The sequence below is a fragment of the Micromys minutus genome (assembly GCF_963924665.1).
Source record: "Micromys minutus genome assembly, chromosome: 10".
Lineage (NCBI taxonomy): Eukaryota > Metazoa > Chordata > Mammalia > Rodentia > Muridae > Micromys > Micromys minutus.
In genome coordinates, this window is record NC_137979.1 from 64606800 (window position 1) to 64627083 (window position 20284).

Sequence of the window (20284 nt, forward strand, 5' to 3'; positions counted from 1 at the left end):
TCAATTCACATTCCCTACATTAGATGCTGGCAGTAGATACCAATCTCCAAGGTCACTTATTAATTATTTTATTACAATTTTATAACCAATTATAGGCTTAGTTGTTCTGTATAAATGTGTATCTCCTTGGCACGGGGCTAGAGGTTGAACTCAGGTCCTGGTTTTCGTAAGCTGCTGCTCTCCCATTGCCCCCCCCCCATCCCAGTTCTAAGCCTAAGCGGCAGCAAATATTGATTAATTCACACAGTGACCGGTGATCTCAAACACACATTCGCAGAGCACAGATACCTTAGAATTATCGCCCAGGAGGTGCTTCCTGCCTGACCTGACCTAGAAGAAGCTGACTTTGGGTTTTGATTTGTTGCTAGTTGCAGGAAGCTTCTTTCTTCATGAATCAGTTTTCAGTGTTAGTGGGAACAGATGTTTTGGATGTTTCAATGTTTTGGAAACAGCTATATATAAAAACAAGCTGGTGTGTTTGGCTTGCTCACACTTGTTCATCACAGCTGTGAGACTGGGTCCCCCGCCCCCAGCTCTGTCTCTAAGCTTCTGTGGTCCCCACCACCCCTTCTGTTTTTAATTAAAACGCTTAGTTTTATGTTTATGAGTGTTTTGCACGCCTGTGTACCTGTGCACCAATTGCAGATCTCCTAGAACTGGAGTTACAGGTGGTTGTGAGTTGCTGTGTGTGCTCAAATCAGAGCAGCCCGTGCTGTTAACCACTGAGCCATCGCTCCAGTTTTCCCCAGGCTGGAAAATGTTGGAACACCCTTGCTCTGGCTTTCATGTCATGGTTACCATAACCACAGGGGGTCCCTCTATCCCTGTTGCAGACATACCCTTTGGAAGCGGGTCCAAGATGTGGTTACTCCCATCCTGGCGAGCATGGTATCTCACATCGACCGGGATGGCAACCTGGAGCTACTGGCTCAGCCAGATTCACCGGCCTGGGCTCAAGATCTTTGGATGTTCATTTACAGCGATACTAAGTTCCTGAACATCCCTCTTGTGTTGAATAACACAAGGTAAGTGACTGCTTTGCTTGTATGAAGGACCATAACAAAGCTCCTCTCTCCCCAAGTTACTGGTCTGCAGGACTGTCCTTAAGGTGCCAGGTGCAGCTTGGAGGGTCATGGCAGTAGACACTGCTCATCAAACCCTCTCTGGTCGCTCTGCTGTCCCATTTGCCTGCTTTGAGAGCACATGTGGTGGTTCAGGGCACTGGGGTCCATGGTGCCAAGATGCTGAGCTTTGCAGAGCCTGTGCTTCACCTGCTTTCCCAGGGTCTTCATCCAGGGCCTGACCTTGTGGGGCCCCAGGTACATAAAAGAATGGGATATAGAAAAATGTATAGGTGCAACATGTGTGGGTGCCCATAGAGCCCAGAAAAGGGTGTTGGTTCCCCTAGAACTAAGTCAGATGTTAGCCACCCAATGTCCTCTGGAAGGGAAGCAAGCACTCGGTTAACTACCAAACCGGCTCCAGCTCCAGGAATGGGCCACTGACTGGCTGACGGAAGCGTGTTAAGTGTAGCGTGAAGTTGACGTTCCCGGTGCGAGGCTTTAAGCTCATGGTCAGACTCCTGTGCACTGGGCAGGCAGAGAAGGCTGTGGGCAGAAAGGGGCCAGGAGGCCTGAATCTGCCACAGAAAGTTGGGCACCTTACTTGTCTCCTGCTTCCATCTTTTCTTTTGTCTGTAAATAGTGGTTTTTCTTGAGTTCCTTTATAGCAGAATCGCTGACCTAGAAATCCCTCTTCTATCCACATGACCTACAACACCATGTCTTTATATTTTTTAATTTTATTTTAAAAATCTATGAATTTTCTGTGTTTATGCAGGCAAGTGCACATATGTGGAGGCTGGGGAAGCACAGCTCTGTCACCTTTCCTTAAAGGCTGTGTGTGTGCTTACATAGTTGTTCACAGAGGCAAGAACAACCGGTGGAGCTGGAGCTCCGTGTGGTTACAGCCATTCTTGCCATACTGAAGTGCTGCCTAGCAGATCACCCACATGAGCAAGTGCTCCAGCACAGAGCACCAGCCTCCCTCAGGACTGAGGGCTGGTCTCACTGGTGCCCAGAAGCTCCGTCTCACCAGCTTTGTTCCCATTGCTGCAGATCCAACAGTGAGATGTCCTTCATCCTGGTGCAGAGCCACATGAACCTGCTCAAGGATGCCTGCAATGCTGTCCCTTTCAGCTGGAGAATCAGAGACTACCTGGAGGAGCTCTGGGTGCAGGCTCAGTATATCACAGACACGGAGGGTGAGGCTACCCCACGGCCACCTCAAGGCAGTGCAGATGAATTAACCTGTTCAAGGCAGGACAATTTTGGAGACTTTAGTTTTAACACTCTGGATGTGGAGTAGTCTCCAGTGTATCATTCCTCCATTTTAAAATTCCTGTTGAAGGGCTGACAATATGGCTTGGGGAGTAAAGGTACCGTCAAGCCTGACAACCTGAGTTCAATCCTTAGGATCTACGTGGTAGGAGAGACCTGATTGCTCAAGTTGTCCCCTGTCATGTGCTATGGCACATGACTGCAAGTGTAAAATGGTTTTGGGGTGTGTGTGTGTGTGTGTGTGTGTTTTACATCAATAACCAATTTTCTTAACTCCCTGCTAGCCCCCCTCCCAGTTTCCAGCCCAGCCCCTTCAAAGGTTTCTCTCAACTGTTGTTCCTCCCTCGGCTCCCCAAAAGTCTGCTTTAACACCCCCTTCTCCCATTGTTCCCAATATCAGCAGCTCCAAACTACAACTGTGGTAGCCTATCTGCTCAGCTCAGCCTCTCCTGGCTCATCTGTCTCCTAACAATGTCCTCTGCACCAACTGCCTTCTCTCTGCTAGTCCTTCATCCATTTTTCTCTGCCTCAGCTGGCTTTTCAAAACCTATCCTGTTCCCAGAAATCCAAGAGGCAACCAACACAGAAGGTCACAGTATCAAACAGTTCTAATAGCTAAGAATTCTTAAAGGGCCAGTTGACCAACAACTAGGGGTGCTTAAAGGGCCAGAGGCAGAAAATAAATCATACTACATGCATGTGTATGCACAAATACATAAATTAAAATTTTTGTTGAAGGAGCAAGTCTCCATCAAGGGTTTTTAAATCTGTAGGTGACAAGGATAGCCTTCAAAGTGACTTGTTTGTGGGCATGACAAACTAGGTCATGTTACATCAGAGGAGGAGCTTGCTTCCTGATGTAGGAAGGTTATTTTCATCTGAGGCTCCTAGATAACACAGGTGGCAGCAGCCTTGGGAGATGTCCCCACTGTGGAACTTTATCAGGAAATGCTGGCAACCAGAGCAAAGCAAAGCGTCCTCCTCCATATGGAGCCACAAGGCCCTCCTAGCCACAGAGTACCCTGCTATTACGTGAGAGGTTTGGCCATTGTCTAGAAAAAAGTTGTTTTCTGCAACAAGTAGCCCTCAGCACTCACCACAGGCTGCTGTAGCCACTGCTCCTGCTGCCTCTCCCGGGGAAGCACCTTTCTGTCTCAGGTCTGCAGTCAGTCTGCCCCTGCTTGTCCTGGGCAGCATGTGACCAGAGCTGTGGGGGGGCTGGGCTCCAGTTGCTGTGGCCTCTCGCTCAGGCTCAAGAAGCAGCCCACCTTCCCACTCATCTAAACATGCAGCACAGAGGTCGCTCTCAGTCCCCTTCCCTCGCTAGCTTGGCTGTGTGTGGTTCTGCCCTTGTTTTCCATACCCTCCGGCCCCGGATGTCATGGCTCTGGGGTGCGGGGCAGTCACTTCTACCGCAGACTCGCTTCCTCTTGCTCATGCTTCTCTGTCTTCCTCTCTGTAGGATTATCGAAGAAATTCGTGGAAATCTTCCAGAAAACTCCCCTGGGCATGTTTCTTGATCAGTTACCTGTGGCACAGCAGCAGGAACTCCTGCAGAGCTACTTGAAGGACTTCCTGCTCTTGACCATGAAAGTGTCTTCAAGGAAGGAGTTAATGGTGGGTATGGGGTCGGGGAGAGGAGTGGAGTTCATGTAATGTGGGCAGGAGCACATCCTCAGATCAGACACAGAACTGCAGGGAACACTCAGGGCCAGGCCCTCAGCCTCCACTGTGTGCCTTCTAGAACCAAACCTGTGCCACTCGATCTAAGATCTCCCCATAGCTGCCGGCATAGTGACACACACCTGCAATCCCAGCACTTGGCAGGTAGAAGCAAGAGGAACAGAAGTTCAAGGCCACAGGAAGTTCAGGACCAGCCTGGGCTACTGATATTAATAATGACGATGAAATTCACGGGAACAGTTGATGCATTAGACTCCCTAAAACCTTCCTGCTTTACTGCATAGGTACAAATCTGAGCGTACTACAACTAAGGTGGTCAAAAGTTAATGCGGTCTGCCGGGGAATCATTAAGAATTCAGCCTTGTTTGATTTGTGAAACTTACAAGCCACCTGGGGATAGAAACGACCTAGATATATGGCAACCCTTGTCGGTCCTGACACTAAGGTAGTACAGTGCAAACAGTTCTCAGTGCCATCCTTACACGTCAGCGAAGCTCATCTGCGTGTGCGCGTGGTTGTGTGAGACACTAGGGGTTGAACATAGTCCTTGCCTTGGAAAGGGAGGCTCCAGGGCTGGAGAGATGACTCACTATGTTTGGTTCTCAACACTCACATCAGGCTCACAACTGCCCTTGTCTCTACTTTCAGGGGATCCAAAACCTTCCTCTGGCCTTGCCTCTTTGGGTAGCTGTATGTTTGTGCATGTGTGCACACACATTAATAAAAATAAAGATTTAAAGTAATAAAGAAAAAAACTGACTTTAAAAGAGGTAAGAGTCAATCTTGGGAAGGCAGAGGCAAAGACAGATCACCCAATGACGGTCCCTCAAGCAGTAGTGACCAGAGCATGTCAACACCATCTTCACTTTGAACATTCTTTGAGATGGCGGCAGACGCGGGGGAATGCTCTTGTCAGTTTGGTTTCTAAGAAAATTGGATTAGAAATAATTTAATTTTGGAAAAAAATAGGAGGGGAGGAGCTAAACATGGTGTTACACCTCCACAATCCTAGGATCCAGAAGACCAGGGAAGGATTCTAAGTTCAAATGCAGCCTGGGCTACATAGGAAGTCCTGTGCTAAACGTGACACATGACTTCAAGTCCAGCACTGGGTAGGCAGAGGCAGGCAGATCTGAGTTTGAGGGAAGCCTGGTCCACATGCTGAGCTCCAGGGCAGAGTTACACAGAAAAACTCTGCACCGAAACAAAACAAAAATAAAAATGTTTTTCCTCAAATCAATGAGAATAAAGGAAGGGACAGATTAAAGTGTGGAGACTTTAATATGCGTGCGTTCCAACTGTGAAAACAGTGTTGTCCGAGTTGACTAGTGTTGAAGGGGTATTTAAAATGAGTAAAAACTTGGAACAAAATGACCCAGTTGCCTTTAGTTAAGGCTTCTATTGATGCAGTAAAATATCATGGCCGCAGTGCAGGTGGGAGGAGGGTTACTTGGCTTACATTTCCATCTCATTACCCATCACTGGAGGAAGTCAGGACAGGAACTCAGAGCAGGATCCTGGAGGCAGGAGCTGATGCAGAATCCACAGAGAGGCGCCACTCACTGGCTTGCTCTGCATTCTTTTATATAGCACCAAGGACCTCCAGCCCAGGGCAGACACTGCCCACAGTGGGCTGGGCCCGCTCCGAGCAATCGCCAGCTAAGAAAATGTTCTATAGCTGGGTCTTATGCAGGCATTTTCTGAGTTGGGGTTCCCTCCTTTCAGATAATTCTAGTGATTCCAGTTTACGGTGTCACTGGGAAAGTGCCCATAAGGTTCCACCAAAAAGCAGCCAGGGGATCTTAGGCCTGATTTTCCAATTTTCTTTTGTACACCTTTGAACATTTAGCTTTTTCCATAGGAAATCATGTCTTTGTCATGTACAATTATGTACTGAAATTCCTTTGTCTCCAGTTTCTGCAGATGGCCCTGTCGTCCTGCCTCAGTGAGCTCCAAGTGGCTTCAGGAACACCCGAGGAGGGGCTCTCCTTGCCCTGGGTGCACCTCGCCTATCAGCACTTCAGGACCCGGCTACAGAACTTCTCCAGAATTTTGACCATCTACCCCCAGGTTCTGAACAGCCTCAGCCAAGCAGCAGAGACACACAACTTGGCTGGGTGTGAAATGGTATGTGTTCCCTTGGGGAAGGCCGCCTGCGCCTGCTCTCAGTGGGAGTTTTAGATTCCATCCTGGGAGCAGAGGGCTCTCAGAGCCATGTTCTAAGTAGACTGTTTATGAGCACATCTGCAGTGTAATGGACCTCAGAACTCACTGGGACTGGGGACGCAGGGTGTCACTGGGGAGGCGGTAGAGAAGACCTCCTGCTGCAGAACGTGCCGGTTCTCCTTGTTGCAGACACTGGACGCACTGGCAGCAATGGCCTGTGCTGAAATGCTGAAAGGAGACATCCTGAAGCCAAGCCCCAGGGTTTGGTTACAGCTGGTAAAGAATCTGTCCGTTCCGATGGAGCTTGTCTGTTCAGAAGGCTACTTACGAGACTGTGGGAGCATGACCAGATGTGTCGTCCAGGAGGTCAGGTGAGCAGCAGGAGCCTGCCTCTCGGCACTTTGCCTGGAACCTGCCAAACCCTACAGCATAACGGAGGCCGGTGGGCAGGCCTTTCTGGGACAGGGGTGACATTAACCTCGTTCACCTGCGTAAGTGCTGGGATCCATCTGATTCTAGAGACCCAGAAAGAAGCTGGTCCTGGGAGTGGTAGGAAGTGGAAGCCTGTTACAATGTATGCAAAGTAGGGGGGGCAGCCAGTCAAGGTCAGGAGACCAGTGTGCAAGGAAGCACCGAACCTGAGGCAGGTCTTACCGGAGCCTGGTGTGTAGAAGACTGGGGAGCTTGTCTGCGAAACTGTGTGTGGATGGATACAGGGAAAGCGCCCTCCAGTTGGCCTAGTCTCCTGTCCGTTGCTCAGTTCACGCTCTGTTCTCCCGTATCTCAGGCTCCTGTCAGAATTCACTGGGTGACACCCCTCTCTTGACAGAGCCCTGTGGAATCGCCTTTTCTCCATTGCCCTCTTTGTGGAGCATGTTCTTCTGGGTACTGAGAGCCAGATTCCTGAGCTGAGTCCGCTGGTAACCACGTATGTCTTCTTACTAGACAAAGTAAGCACTGGGCTTCTTAAGGAAAGTCTGCCTGTCTCGGGGAGTGTGCGGACCCGAAACCTCCAGCCAGTTTCCTCCGGCTGGATCACTGCTCTGGCTGGGCAAAGGGCAGTGATGTCATGACAGACCATGGCGTCCTTGGCGGTGGCTATTTGACCTCCTCGCAGGTTGCTAGGCCAGGATGTTCAGTTGCAGGGACAGGGATGCAGTTCACCAGCCTGTGACCTCTTTGGGAGGAACAAAGAAATTAGCACCCTTAGCCTCTAGAGTGACCATAAAATGACACAGTGGCTCAGCTCAGAGGGAGAAAATGCCATCATCATGGTCACAGCAACAGCCATGAGGAAGGGCTAGTCTCCTAGGACAGGAGACCACTTGGCTTCTGCCCCTCCACACCTCTGGTGACGTGACATTACAGGGCACTGTTCTCCACAAATACTGGCAGCAGCGGCGGCTGTAGCCACAGCCGCTCAGCACAACACAAGCTCCACATTCTTTCTTTCTACGCTGTCCTCATCCCGTGGGAAGTTTCCATGAGGAAAGCCATTTGGGATGGCTGTCCCAAATCCATGCAGCCATTAAAAGTGGGAGGTTGACAGGGACGCCAGGTTCCGATGAACACAGTGAAGTGCTTGAGCCACGCCAAAGCTCAGCAGACTGGGCCTTAGCAGCCTCCAACCAGCTCCTAGAAGCCAAGCGTGCAGCGTTCTTTGGTCTTGTCTTTCTGTCATCTTTAATTGACACCACGTTATCCAGAGGTCTTTCCTGGTACCACAGCCCATGGGATAGTGAGTGTATTATCTTCAGTCTCACCTTTGCTATGAGGCTGGTTCCCACTACCTGGATGGAATTGTCAGAAGGGATTTGTGGGGAGATCTCCCACTAAGTGGGTGTCATCTTCCACTAAGGTGGGAAAGAAGGCTGTATTTGTTGTGTGCTAGCAAAAGTCTGCCCTCATCATTGAACTGACCCTGACCAGGGGTCAACCAACAGTCGTGAGGCCCCCAGCATAGTCCACAAGCACTGTTAAAAGACTCAGACAATAGCCAACACATACTTGAATTTACAGAGATAAAAAGTAAACTGTAATTTAATTTTTAAAATTTTTTCCAATTGTTTTATTTTATTCCATTTATTTATGCACTGCAGCTAGTTAAAATGTTTGTTTCCAAGGACATTTAAATGTAGCAGCTTTCTTGGCTTTTGTTGTTGTTTTGAGATAAGGTCTCCCTATAGAGCTGTGGCTGTCTTGGAACCTGCATGGGTGTTTGGTATCCAGGGAGGTCAGAGTGTCAGATCCCCTGTGAGCTGCCGTGTGCTGGGAATCAAACGGGAGCCTCAGGAAGAACAGCCAGTGTCCTTAGCTGCTCCAACCCCTGAAAGTGTGGGAACTTACTAAAGCAAGCATCCAAAGAGCCTTGTGCTGCTCTTCTGGGGTCAGGACCACGTGTCAGCAGCCACTGAGGCGGTGGGTGTTGGGTCACTCTCTGACACCCGAGGACTTTGCACCCGCACCGTGCTTGGACCCTAGCCACTTACCACTGCCCTTCTCCCTCAGTGTCTTGAAGAGGACTCTAACCTCAAGACCTACAGGCCATTTGAGGCTGTAATGACCACACTCTGTGAATGCAAAGACAAGGCCAGCCAGAATTTCAGCAGGTGAGATGTGCAGTGTTAGACTTTGAGATTATCTGGATTTCCTGTAGCCATCATTTCGGCTCTGGAGTTGATTATTTCTTGGATTTTAGGTTTGGTATTCAGCCATGTTTAATCTGCCAGGGAGATGCAAAGGATCCCGTCTGTCTGCCCTGTGATCATGTATATTGTCTACTTTGCATTCAAACCTGGCTCGCCTCAGGACAAATGACGTGCCCGTACTGCTTAGCAGGCTTGCCAGACAAGTTCTCACCCACTGTTTCACAGAACCACAGGTAAAACACCCTTTCTCTTAAGAAAGCTTCCCCTCTTTTTTTCCAACATGGCCTTTGGTCAGCCTTCCTTGGGTGTAAGGGCTGGTTTCAGAGAACTGCCATAAGCAATCCCAGAAGCAAGGCTTCCTGGACATCTACCTCATAATTCCTTTCCCAAATAAGACAGGCACTAACATGGAGAAGCGGTCCTGACACTGTTGTAGTCTGAAGACCAGTTCTGATCATTAAGTTCATCTCATTTGTTGATTCAAAATCAAAATGGAAAAACAAAACAAAACAAAAAACAGCAATCCTAGCAATTAGGAGGCTAATGTAGAATTGTGGAGTTGGAGGTCAAATAAACCGTGTTATTTAAACCAAAATCCTATCCAAATATCCCATCCCTCCGCCTGTAAGTATTGGGGAACACATTCTACAATTCTTTGTCACCCTCTCTCCCAAGGAAAGCCATTGAGAAGCACGCCCAGTTCCGGCACATGTGCAACAGCTTCTTTGTGGACTTGGTCTCCACCATGTGCTTCAAGGATAACACTCCCCCTCAGAAGAGTGTGATTGACACCCTGCTGTCCTTGCTCTTCGTACACAAGGAGCTGCTGAGAGATACTCCCCAAAGTGAGTTCCCTTCTTCCCATAGAGGTAAGAAGCAGAGTTTGGCTTCAGTTTCATCCATGATACAAACAATAGTCCCCCCCTTCTCTGGCTGCAGAACATTGTGAACACACCAAGTCTCTGTCTCCATTTGACGATGTTGTCGACAAGACTCCTGTCATCCGATCCGTGCTGTTAAAACTGCTTCTCAAGTACAGGTCCGTAGTAAGGATTTTGGTTTCTTGAAAAATACAGAAATAGTTTGGAAGCAGGTCTTCATTTTAATCCCAGGTGTGGGATGTGAGGCTGCTTCAGACTGTGGGCAGCAGCTGCTCATGATTTGCCTCACACTTTAGCAGGGACAGGCCTTTGCCAGCTGCAGATAGTTTCTGTAACTGCCTGACATTGGAATTCTGGGGGCTTTCCAGGAGATGTTTAAATGTCCGGGCCCTGAGAAGGTGGGCTGTGGGCTGTTTTGTTATGTCGTCTTGCTCAAAGAAACAACAAGAAGAAATTATATATCCTGACAGCAAAGGTCAAACTTGTCCCAAGAAATTCAATGCTTCTAATCACCTGGAAGTAGTTTAGTGATAGCATTGTCCCCTCCCCCTCTATGAGTTGGGAATTCATCTGTGGTCTGGAAAAGCTTTCTATGTAAGCAACCTCAGCTTACTTGGGGCTTGTGTGCTTATAGTTTTAACCCCGTGAGCCACGCCTGTTAAGGGTGTGACCTGCCAGCTCTCAGAAGCCACACCCCTTAAGGGGGTGACTTGCTTTTATTCTGTGGGGACCCAGAAGTGCTCACGGACACCAGCTGTACAGCAGCACCCAGTGTCACGTGGAGTTGTCCAGAGTGAGGAACCAGCTGCTTGTTTCAGGCTGTGCTGTCTGTGTCTGGAAGGGCAACTGCAGGCACACAGAGCCGGGCCTGCTGGCTCCTACTTTCCTAAGGACAGAGTGATCCCATCACAGCTAAACACTACAGTAGTTTCTACCAACGTTACAGTTTAAGTGAGAATTTGAACTTTAGACCACAAGTTGATCCCATTTTGTAAGACTTTTTAAGGAGATCCATGGTGATATTAATGACTCTATATGGGTATTTTTCCCCAGTGCATTCTACATTAAAATGTATCAATAATGCAAAGATTTTCCAAATGGCCAATCGTGTGTCAAACATTCAGGTGCTGGGGATGCAGTCTGGCAGAGTACTTGCCTGACACACACAAGGCCCTGGGGAAAGACGGGCTGACATAGCCAGGAGCTCTGTGTCTCTTTCCACAGCTTCCATGAAGTAAAAGACTACATCCAGAACTACTTGACCCAGTTAGAGAACAAAGCATTCCTAACAGAAGACAAAACAGAACTGTACCTGCTCTTTATCAACTGCCTGGAGGTATGAAGTTTGTTCTGCCTTTCTTTTGTGAACTGAACCATATGGTTCATACAGTGAAAGCATTTCTGAAAAACTTCTGCAGGATGCCACTGTAGAGGCTGGGGGTGGGGGACAAAACAAAACAGCTTCAGAGCTGTGTGGCTACCCTCTGAAGTTGGTATATAGCCATGAGTGTCTGATGGTGTTTCAGTATACAGTAGTCATGAGTGTCTGATGGTGTTTCAGTACTATCTGTCCCTCAGGGGCCACTGTGAAGTGGTAGCGCTTAGTGATGTCCAGGCTGTCACTGTTCTGTAAGTGACTGATGTTTGCACAGGAGAGTTCCCCAGTGCTGCACTTCTTACACAGTGGTGCATGCTTGCAATGCCATTTACTACCAAAATAAAAAAGCTCCCAGGTGTAGAGCATGGTGTCACCCTGGACACTTTCTATCATCAATTACACACCCCCTAAGTTTGGTTGTAAAACTCTTCTTGCCCTCGAATACAAAGGGATGCTAGTTTTCTATGATCCAAAATCAAAAGCAAACCCCACACATCGAAGCTTCCAGTGCTCTTGCTTTCCCATGACTGCACAGACATGCTGTGGCAATTTTCAAAGGCAGGGGCTTGCTGGTGTGAACCAATGCCCTGGTCTCTGTGCCCTCATTCCTCAGGACTCAGTACACCAGAGGACAAATGCTGGCTGCAGAAATCACGAGCAGGTCCTCAGAGAGGAAGGCCATTTCCTCAGGACCTATTCCCCAGGACAGCAAGGCCCGGAGCCTGTCCGCACTGCCTCAGTGGAGTACCTGCAGGAGGTGGCCAGAGTCCGCCTGTGCCTTGACTTGGCTGCTGACCTCCTCTCAGAGCTTCAGGAAGGCTCAGGCAAGTCTCCTCTGTGGAGATCTTCTGATTCAGAAGTCTGGGAAAGATAGGAACCTGATCTTAGGACAAGGCTGTCCTCATCCACGCCCTTTCCCTGTACTGTCATGATGGGGTTACAGAGAACAGGCTGAAGGCCTCTAGCTGCCTTTGTCTTCATAGCAGATGTCTATCTCTACCTCACCTGCTTTCTCCAAACTCACAGAACTGGCTGAAGATAAGCGGTGCTTCCTAAAGCATGTTGAGCAGTTCTGCACACGCGTCAACAATGACTGGCACAGAGTGTACCTCGTGAGGAAACTCTCAAGCCTTCGTGGGATGGAATTCGTGCAGAGCTTCTCCAGGCAGGGCCATCCATGCCAATGGGTGTTTCCCAGGAATGTCATTGCGCAGCAGGTGAGGATCAGGGTCTGGGGCGCGGAGGGCACGCTTGCTTCTTACAGTCCTGCCTGCAGCAGCTGCAGCTAGACTTGGGGCGGAGGCTCAGTGTGCTGCCCACCTGTGTTTTCCCTGATCCATAAGAGAAACAGGCCTTTGCATCCGCTTCAGCACGAGTTTAACCACCACACATATAACACCCACGGATATCGGGGTGTGTTTGTGTTGTGAGGTTGTGCTGTATCTGTTTGCAGTTATTTAGGTTTGATTTCTCACTGAGCTCACAGGTAAGGTAAATGAATGTTTCTGCCCTACCAGCAATTGTGTCCTTTCTACCTCTGGCAGGCAGAAGAGACCAGGAAGGCAAATCAGAGCAATGACTGGGAGAAGTGTGGCTTTTAAGGCCTCGTTTTAGCACCTTTCTTGGTACTCAGAACCCACTTCTTCCTGTCCTAGGATTATCAAATGGCACTAAAACTCTGTATTTTTCTTTCTTCATTATTATCAGCATAATCATCATCACTGGGGCTTGGAGGTGACAAATTTTATGTCACCTGGCCGTAATAGAGTGCTGTGAGTAGGGAAAGCAAGGAGGTACAAAATCAGTACAGGCCCTTTCCAGGCTTCCAGTCCACAGACAAGATAGATAACTCCCAAAGGTGATCCCAGAGGTCCTTCCAAATCTTGGAGGACAATCTGGGACCTTTGTCTAACGTTCTTTGCAAAGTATCTCTCTTTCTTCCCACTGTCATTAACCCCTATACTGCTGGAATTGCAGGAGAACCACCCAAGTCAGATGGACAGATACCTAGTCTATGGTGATGAATACAAGGCTGTTCGTGATGCAGTGGCAAAAGCTGTGCTCGAGTACAAGACCCTCGACATGGTAAGATGGGTCTGTGCCTCTCTCCAATACTGGGAGGCACTGCCTGGGGGGTTGCATCTTCCCTTACATATTTCAGATAGTGAGTGACTGAGTAGTCCCCTAGAGTGACACTAGAAACCAGACACTCATGGCCTCCTGTCTTCACAGGAAAGTGGTGGCTGGAATGGGTGCAATGACACTTGAGTTAACCAGTTAGTCAGTGTAACTGGGCCCCTGATGAGAAGCTGCTCCAGCCTCACTCGGACCTGAAGAAGGCTAGTGTAAGGACCTAATACGTGCCATATGTCCTCTAAATCTTACTTGATGTCTTTGCCTCTGCAGGCCTGCAGAAGCCCCAAAGCCCAGCACACAGCCTACTTATTGCTGGCCTTGTACACAGAGGTGACTGCTTTGTACCGTCTCCACAATAGCAGCCTCCACCCAGACCCAAAGGTGAGCCGCCCTACACAGCAGGGCTGTGTCCACAGTCTCAGCTCAGCAACGTCCAAACACAAATTATGCTGGTAACTTTCTGCCTTATAACAGAGGTAGAACCCTTACTCCAGGGCCCGTCTATCCGAACTACTAAGTGTGAACATGACATTCCGCTGCATTTTCCTTGTCCTGCAGTGGTGCACATGTGGGTAGCACCTACCACAGAGCATCCTTAGCCCCTGTTTTTCAGACAAGGTTTTGCTGTGCACGTGTAGCCTGGACTGGCCTAAACTCATGATCCTCTTCCCTCTGCTTCTCGAGTCCTGGGACTGCAGTGTGCATTACCACACCCATGTACAATGTTGGGGTTGGGAAATGGGTTTTTTTTGTTTTGTTTTGTTTTTTCTTTTCAGAGTATCATGTAGTCTGGGCTAATCTTTAACTTGAAGTCTTGAGTTTCCTATCTCTACCTACCAAGTGTTCAGTCCAGCCCTACAACGTTGTTTCGAAACATGTTAATGTTAAACATTTTTCTCACCAGCAATTGGAGGCTGTGAACAAATTCATTAAAGAAAGCAAGTTCCTCTCTGCGCCTAACATCAGATGCTTTGCAAAATCGCTAGTGGATAATACCCTGTCCCTGCTGCAGACCAGGGCTGCTAACAGCAGCCTGCAGGGGACAGTGACTGACATGGCCATCCACATGGCGACTGTACTCCTCTGTGGACAAAACAAAGTCTTGGAACCCCTGAGGAACTTGGCCTTCTATCCCGTCAAAATGGTGGTAAGGTCACTGCTGTTTTCCCTCTGTGTCTTCAGGGCTTTGTCCCCATGGAAAACAGACCTGCTGACTCGGGGAACGGTTAAACCCATCTGTTCTCTAGAGGAACAAAGCCGGTGGCATGAATGCCTATTCAAAGGGGATTTGTATTTGTCAAGCTGTGTGTGATAGTCTGGGTAGCCCTACAATGGCTGCCTCGTGCTGGAAAGGCCGGGAACCCCATAGCTGCTCAGTCCCCTAGAGGGTTCTGGAGACACTCACATGACAGGATGGATGGCAGCAGGAGCAACAGGAAGAGGAACTCATGGTAATGTACAAACAACAGATGAACTTGGCAGCAGGTCGGGAAGGCGAAGGAGCACACAGCAAAGGCTCTCCTGGGACCTCCTTGGTTACAGAAAGTAGGGTGGGTCTTCTCACTCCAGATAACCTGAGGAAATCCCTCACAGGTGTGCCCAGCAGTTTATCTCTTAGCTGATTTCAGATCCAGTCAGATTGACAGCCGAGATTAGCCATCGCAGTCATCCCCAGCAAACAGTTTTGAGGCTACAAAGTCAGTGCCCTCCTTGCTTTGCTCTGACTGTACAGATGTGTACTCACCCGTCCTGTTTCTGGGCTTTCAGAATGCGTTTCTTCCAACAATGCCTGAAGACCTGCTGGTTCACGCCAGGGTTTGGAAGGGCCTGGAAAATGTCCGCTGGTACAGTGAGTGTTGGCCTTGTGCTCTTCTGACACTGGGTTCTCTCTCATGTCCGAGTCCAGAGAAAGACCTTTGCAATGCACTTGTGCACACTGCGTCTGAAAAAAGAGGGGACTCTGAACCACACTGACTTTCAGACAAGGCTACATGAGGCAGGAGCATGAAGCCTAAGGCTTTGTGTGAATCATGCTGTTGCTTTGAATAAATAATCTTTTAAAATATTTTTAAATTGTTAGATAGCAGCAATATATCCAAAGAAAATATAGGTAGAAAATACTCTCTATATGCTGCCGAATTCACTGTGAACTGGTGATCTAATTTAGCGTTGCTTATTAGAACTAGGTTCGCACATTTTCACTGAGCACATTCACCTTCCACACTGAGCACATATCACATACTTCCTCACAATTTAAGATAGTTAGAATTTCTAGGGAGGTGCTAGGGCTGTGTCATACTTGGTCAGGGTCAAAGAGGGCAGAGTGTAGGTTCCAGTAGGTTCCCTAACTAGCCAATATGTGTTCTGTTCTTTTAACAGCTTGTCCCAATGGCCATCCGTGCTCTGTAGGAGAGGTGAGTTTTGGTGTTTGGGACAGGGTTTCGTTAGGTGGAGGCTGAAACTGTGTGTTCCCCTGGTGTTGAGGAGAGGTGGGCGGGAGGACGAAACCTTGACCGGGTAAAACACAGACTTGCTCTGAGGACCGTTCAAGGTATCCAAGCGTGTAGCTACCAGGACCGAAGGCTCCATGCAGCACCACACGTTCGCCATTTCGAGGCCTGTCCTTGCTTTTCAGAACAGTTAGCAGCATGTGTGGCCTCTGCACAATAGAGATTTGAGTGGCAACAGCTACCCAAAGTGGGACAAGCTCTAGCTCCAGACACTGCCACAGGGCCATGAACCCCAGAGGGCTCCTGGTTGGGATAACTGTGTCCTCAGACACACAGCAGGGGTTGGTGACACCACAGAATGGAAAAGACATTCCATAGTTGGCGCATGGAGAAGGAAGGGAGTCACCATGCTGGCAAACAGCTCACCGTCTCTGGGACTTACATACTTCCTTGTCCATGGAATGAGGCAGAAAAGGAATGAGGCTGACCCAGGCTCTGGGAGTCTATGACTGCTTTGCTTGCAAATAATAAATGTTATGGTTGGATTTTTTAAAATCACCATTGTATATTTTTTTAAAAGGCTGAAAGTGAGTAACGCTGCTTTTCATGGTGTTAGACAGGGAAGCCCTAAGATGAGTGTAGGGGAAAGGAATAAAGAGTTGGGTGTAAGAAAGAAAAACTGCTTCAAGTTTTTCTACCCTGTGTCAATCCATTTGGGATTCAAACTCAGTTCTATGTCTATTTTGCATAAAAGTTTGCATTTTCCCACTGTTGACATAGTAAAGTGTCTACCCTTTTCCATGTTACACCCAGAATTGTATGCACACATAGGAACCATTCCTTCCTATGGCAGTTCAGGGTCCTTACACACATCAGTTCTTGAGCATAAAACAACGCTGTGTTCTCTCTAGTGTGGCATGCCAATGGAAGAGAGCATCTGTGTGGACTGCCATGCTCGAATCGGAGGTGTCAATCACAAGCCGCATGCTGGCTTCACTTTCAGGTACAGAAATACGCTGCTTCCTTGCTAGTGATCAGCCTGGGCTTCAGAGCAGCTTCTGCTCTTTTTTCCTAAGCTGACACTAACTCGTGCCACAGAAGCTACTGCCCCTCTGGATCTATGTCATGCATGGCATCACTGCCAAAGTCCCTGTCACTGGTCCTAAATGTAACGTGACTGGCATAGTAGCACTGACCAATACAGACATGTTCTGTGGGCCCTGGGCTTACTTCTTGTACAAATATTTTTCTATAAGCAGATGCCCTGACTTGGAAGGACAGTCCAACATGCTGAGTTGGTGTTTGCTCACCTCAGCACAGCCACTAACTGGAACTTGTAAACCACCGACCTCAGTTCTCTCCCATCTTCCCACCTGTAGCAGTCTGGGGGTTTTGTTTTGTGTTTTGTTTTGCATAGGATCTCATACTATATTGTGGCTGTCCTGGTACTTGCTGTGTGGCCCAGGCCTATCTCAGCCTCCTGAGTGGTAGGATTACAGGGGCACACCACCACACATGGCTTGTTTTTGTTTTTCCAAGTGTAAGGAAAATAAATGACACCCAATCAGGCTTTGGAAATATTCTCGTGCCTTGGTTTGTATGTGGGGTAGGTTCTAAGATGCTCAGAACATTGTAAAATCCTTAGTAAAGGGTGCCTGTCATATAAAATGGCACAGAAATTAGATACCATACCTCTCCCCCCATGTGCTCACTGTCCTCTAGATTCTCTATGAGGCCTTTCACAATAGGAGTGCTAAAAGAAAGTCTAGACTAGGGCTCAGTGGTTTAAGAGCACCCTCTGCTCTTCCAGAGGTCCTGGGTTCAATTCCCAGCAACCACATGGTGGCTTACAACCATCTGTAATGAGATCTGATGCCCTCTTCTGGTGTGTCTGAAGACAGCTACAGTGTACTCATATACATATAATAAATACATCTTAAAAAAAAATAAAGTGTAGACTATAGGTAAGTCTGCCCCCACAGTTCTGACACAATGTAGCTCATTCCTCCCCAACTGATTGGTGGGACCTGTCTCCAGCACAGTATGTCTGGTGCTCCTGGTGTAGTCCAAGCTGCTTATCTCTAAGCTGAATGCACTTGACATGCAGTATTTTCGCAACTGTATCTTCTACCTACTACATATGATGTAAAATGTTCTACCAGACCTTGGGTCCCAATTATTGGGAAAGTGAGAAGAATGTGGAAACTACAGGCACCAGTGCAAAATGTTCCAAACTCTAGCTGCCCAGGACAGATGTACACTCTTTCCTGATGCCTTCTTCCGGGTCAGCAGCAGCCATTGCATATAGCCACTTTAAACTGAGTCTTGGGTTGTTGGTCAGCCAGAGGCATCCAGGCCACAAAGGAGGAGGAGGAAGAGGAAGGAGGAGGACAATGATACTTCTTTTTAATGTTTCCTCAGAGCATAGAACCCTACCTCCAAGTCCTGAGGGTCTGGGATATCACCCTAGATAGAGCTTGGAAGATTAGCCTCTTTCTGTCTTCACCTTGTCACTTCTCTTCCTTTCCAGAAACAATGAGGATAGAACCCAGACTGGCCATGTGTTGGGGAACCCACGGTCCAGTGGGACAGCAGAAGCATCCGACCGAGGGCAGTCCCCAGTGGTCTTTATTCTCACCCGGCTACTTACTCATTTGGCTATGCTTGTAGGAGCCGCCCAGGATCCCCAGGTATCTGTAATACGCTGCCACTGTTCTCTTGGGCTGCTAGAGAGCTCGCTATTGTTTCCTGTCAGCCCTTATGTCTGCTTGCTAGTGCCTGTGGTTAGGAGTGTCTGCTGGTGCTGGTCTGCCAGGTCACTGAAGCCTCACTTTTTCCAACATAGCATGGAACGGATGAAGTACTTTTCGGATTATGTAAAATCCATCTTTTAATTAATATTTTTCATGGTGCTCTAGAGATAAGAGTTGTACCATGGAAGGTTACCGAGTCTAGTTTTCTTTTCTTTTTTAAATATTTTTATTTTATTTTATACCAACTAGGTTTTTTTGTATTGTGGGACTTGATGTCACCTATACACGAGGTGTAAGGATCGAATGGTAAAGTTTATTCTCAGAGAGCAGCATGAAGAAGCTAAGGCCATCATCCATGCTGCATCTCTACCATATGATACTAGCTAAGAGGACAAAAATGCAATGTCTGCCTGTTACTTCAACCACCTCTGCTGCTACATCATGCTTAGAAGTCGTCCTCTGACTTGACTCTGGTGTCTTGCTCTTCCTGGCCTCTCCTCTCACCATCTCCACTGTATATGAGATATCCTGAATGTTTTGTTTCATTACTCCCAGGCCCTGATAAATATCATTAAGCCTCGGGTTCAGGACCCACGAGTCTTCCTGCAGCAGCATATCCAGAGAGACCTGGAACAGCTAATTAAGACGCTGGGCAAGAGTGCAGACGAGACCACCCACGTGGTCCACCTCATCCTGAGCAGCTTGCTCAAGAGTCAGCACCAGAGTAAGCAAAGGGGGAAAGAGCTAAGCTGGGCTAAGGAACCACATCCCATGACTCCCGAGAGAGTGAAAACCTCAAACCTGAGCTAAGCATGATAACCTGTAATCTAGTACTTAGAAAGCTGAGGCAGAAATATTGTGAGTTCTCAGACAGTCTGGGCTCCACAGGAAAGTCATTTTTTAAATAAAAAAATAAGGGATGGGAGAAAAAGAAGCCAGAACTCCCACTAGCAGGCTGAAGAAGTCACTCTGTTCTCAAACCACAATGCACCTAGTAAGGACCTTTGACCTTTGGTACTTGGGAGTGTTTACACATGAGAGCAAATCTATTGTGTTAGAATCACATGCCAAGTAAGTATCATACCCAAGAATCAGTCGTTAACCTTGCTTCTGATTTTTAATGAAATTTCCGTGGTTGTAAACCAGTCTCCTGGTTGACCATGGGCTGTTTCCGTGCACACAATTACACAATTTGAGAAAAAGCAAGCACAGGTGTGTTCTAAGCATTTAAATCTACCAAGAAAGGACATGCAAGATGACTGGATAAATAGGACTGAAGATGGTGCTAGTTGTTAGAAAGATTTACTAATCTGTTTTATGTGTTTGTGTGCTCTGTCTTCATGCGCACCAGAAGAGACTCAGATCCCATTAGAAGCCACCATGTAGCTGCTGGGAATTGAGCTCAGGACCTCTGACTACTTCTCCTCCAATGTTCTTAACTATTGAGCCATCTGTGAAAATGCCATTAAGAATGACTTTCTTAACTGAAAAAAAAAATTTATGGTGGTGCTGGGGATTAATGGATGGGGCCTTCAACATGACAGGCAAACATTTTCTGTTCAGCTGTGTGAAAGAAAGTCCTGCAATGATCTTTTAAAGCCATCAATGGGAAACCAAAGGTGTCTTGTGTATTTTATTAAGGTGGGTGTGCACACCTGCCTCAGTGCATGTGTGGAGGTTGGAGGACAACTTTTGGGAGTTGGTTCTCTCCTTCCACCTAGTTGAGAGAAGTCTCTGTTGCTTCTGTTGTTCTGCATATTCAAGGAGAGCTGGCCTGTGAGCTTCAGGCAGCTCTCCTGACATCGCCTCCCATCTTGCAGTGCAGAAATTGCAGATGTCTGTGGGTCCTG

At 48.0% G+C, this 20284-nt stretch overlaps 1 protein-coding gene across 1 annotated transcript in view; it reads left to right on the forward strand.

Annotated features, from left to right (window-relative positions):
• RNF213 (ring finger protein 213) overlaps positions 1 to 20284 on the forward strand; it is a gene marked incomplete at its 5' end in the record, with an annotated part of 86217 nt that overhangs the window by 54471 nt on the left and 11462 nt on the right. The window contains 21 exons of the mRNA XM_080922533.1: positions 834 to 1025; positions 2118 to 2263; positions 3802 to 3956; positions 5937 to 6149; positions 6378 to 6559; positions 7018 to 7138; positions 8697 to 8797; positions 8887 to 9069; positions 9512 to 9681; positions 9776 to 9875; positions 10942 to 11053; positions 11709 to 11919; positions 12122 to 12312; positions 13073 to 13180; positions 13502 to 13612; positions 14136 to 14378; positions 14999 to 15080; positions 15611 to 15645; positions 16593 to 16684; positions 18212 to 18371; positions 18990 to 19158. Of these exons, the coding sequence (XP_080778659.1) occupies positions 834 to 1025; positions 2118 to 2263; positions 3802 to 3956; positions 5937 to 6149; positions 6378 to 6559; positions 7018 to 7138; positions 8697 to 8797; positions 8887 to 9069; positions 9512 to 9681; positions 9776 to 9875; positions 10942 to 11053; positions 11709 to 11919; positions 12122 to 12312; positions 13073 to 13180; positions 13502 to 13612; positions 14136 to 14378; positions 14999 to 15080; positions 15611 to 15645; positions 16593 to 16684; positions 18212 to 18371; positions 18990 to 19158 (3077 nt within the window). The remainder of the gene's footprint in view (positions 1 to 833; positions 1026 to 2117; positions 2264 to 3801; positions 3957 to 5936; positions 6150 to 6377; positions 6560 to 7017; positions 7139 to 8696; positions 8798 to 8886; positions 9070 to 9511; positions 9682 to 9775; positions 9876 to 10941; positions 11054 to 11708; positions 11920 to 12121; positions 12313 to 13072; positions 13181 to 13501; positions 13613 to 14135; positions 14379 to 14998; positions 15081 to 15610; positions 15646 to 16592; positions 16685 to 18211; positions 18372 to 18989; positions 19159 to 20284) is intronic.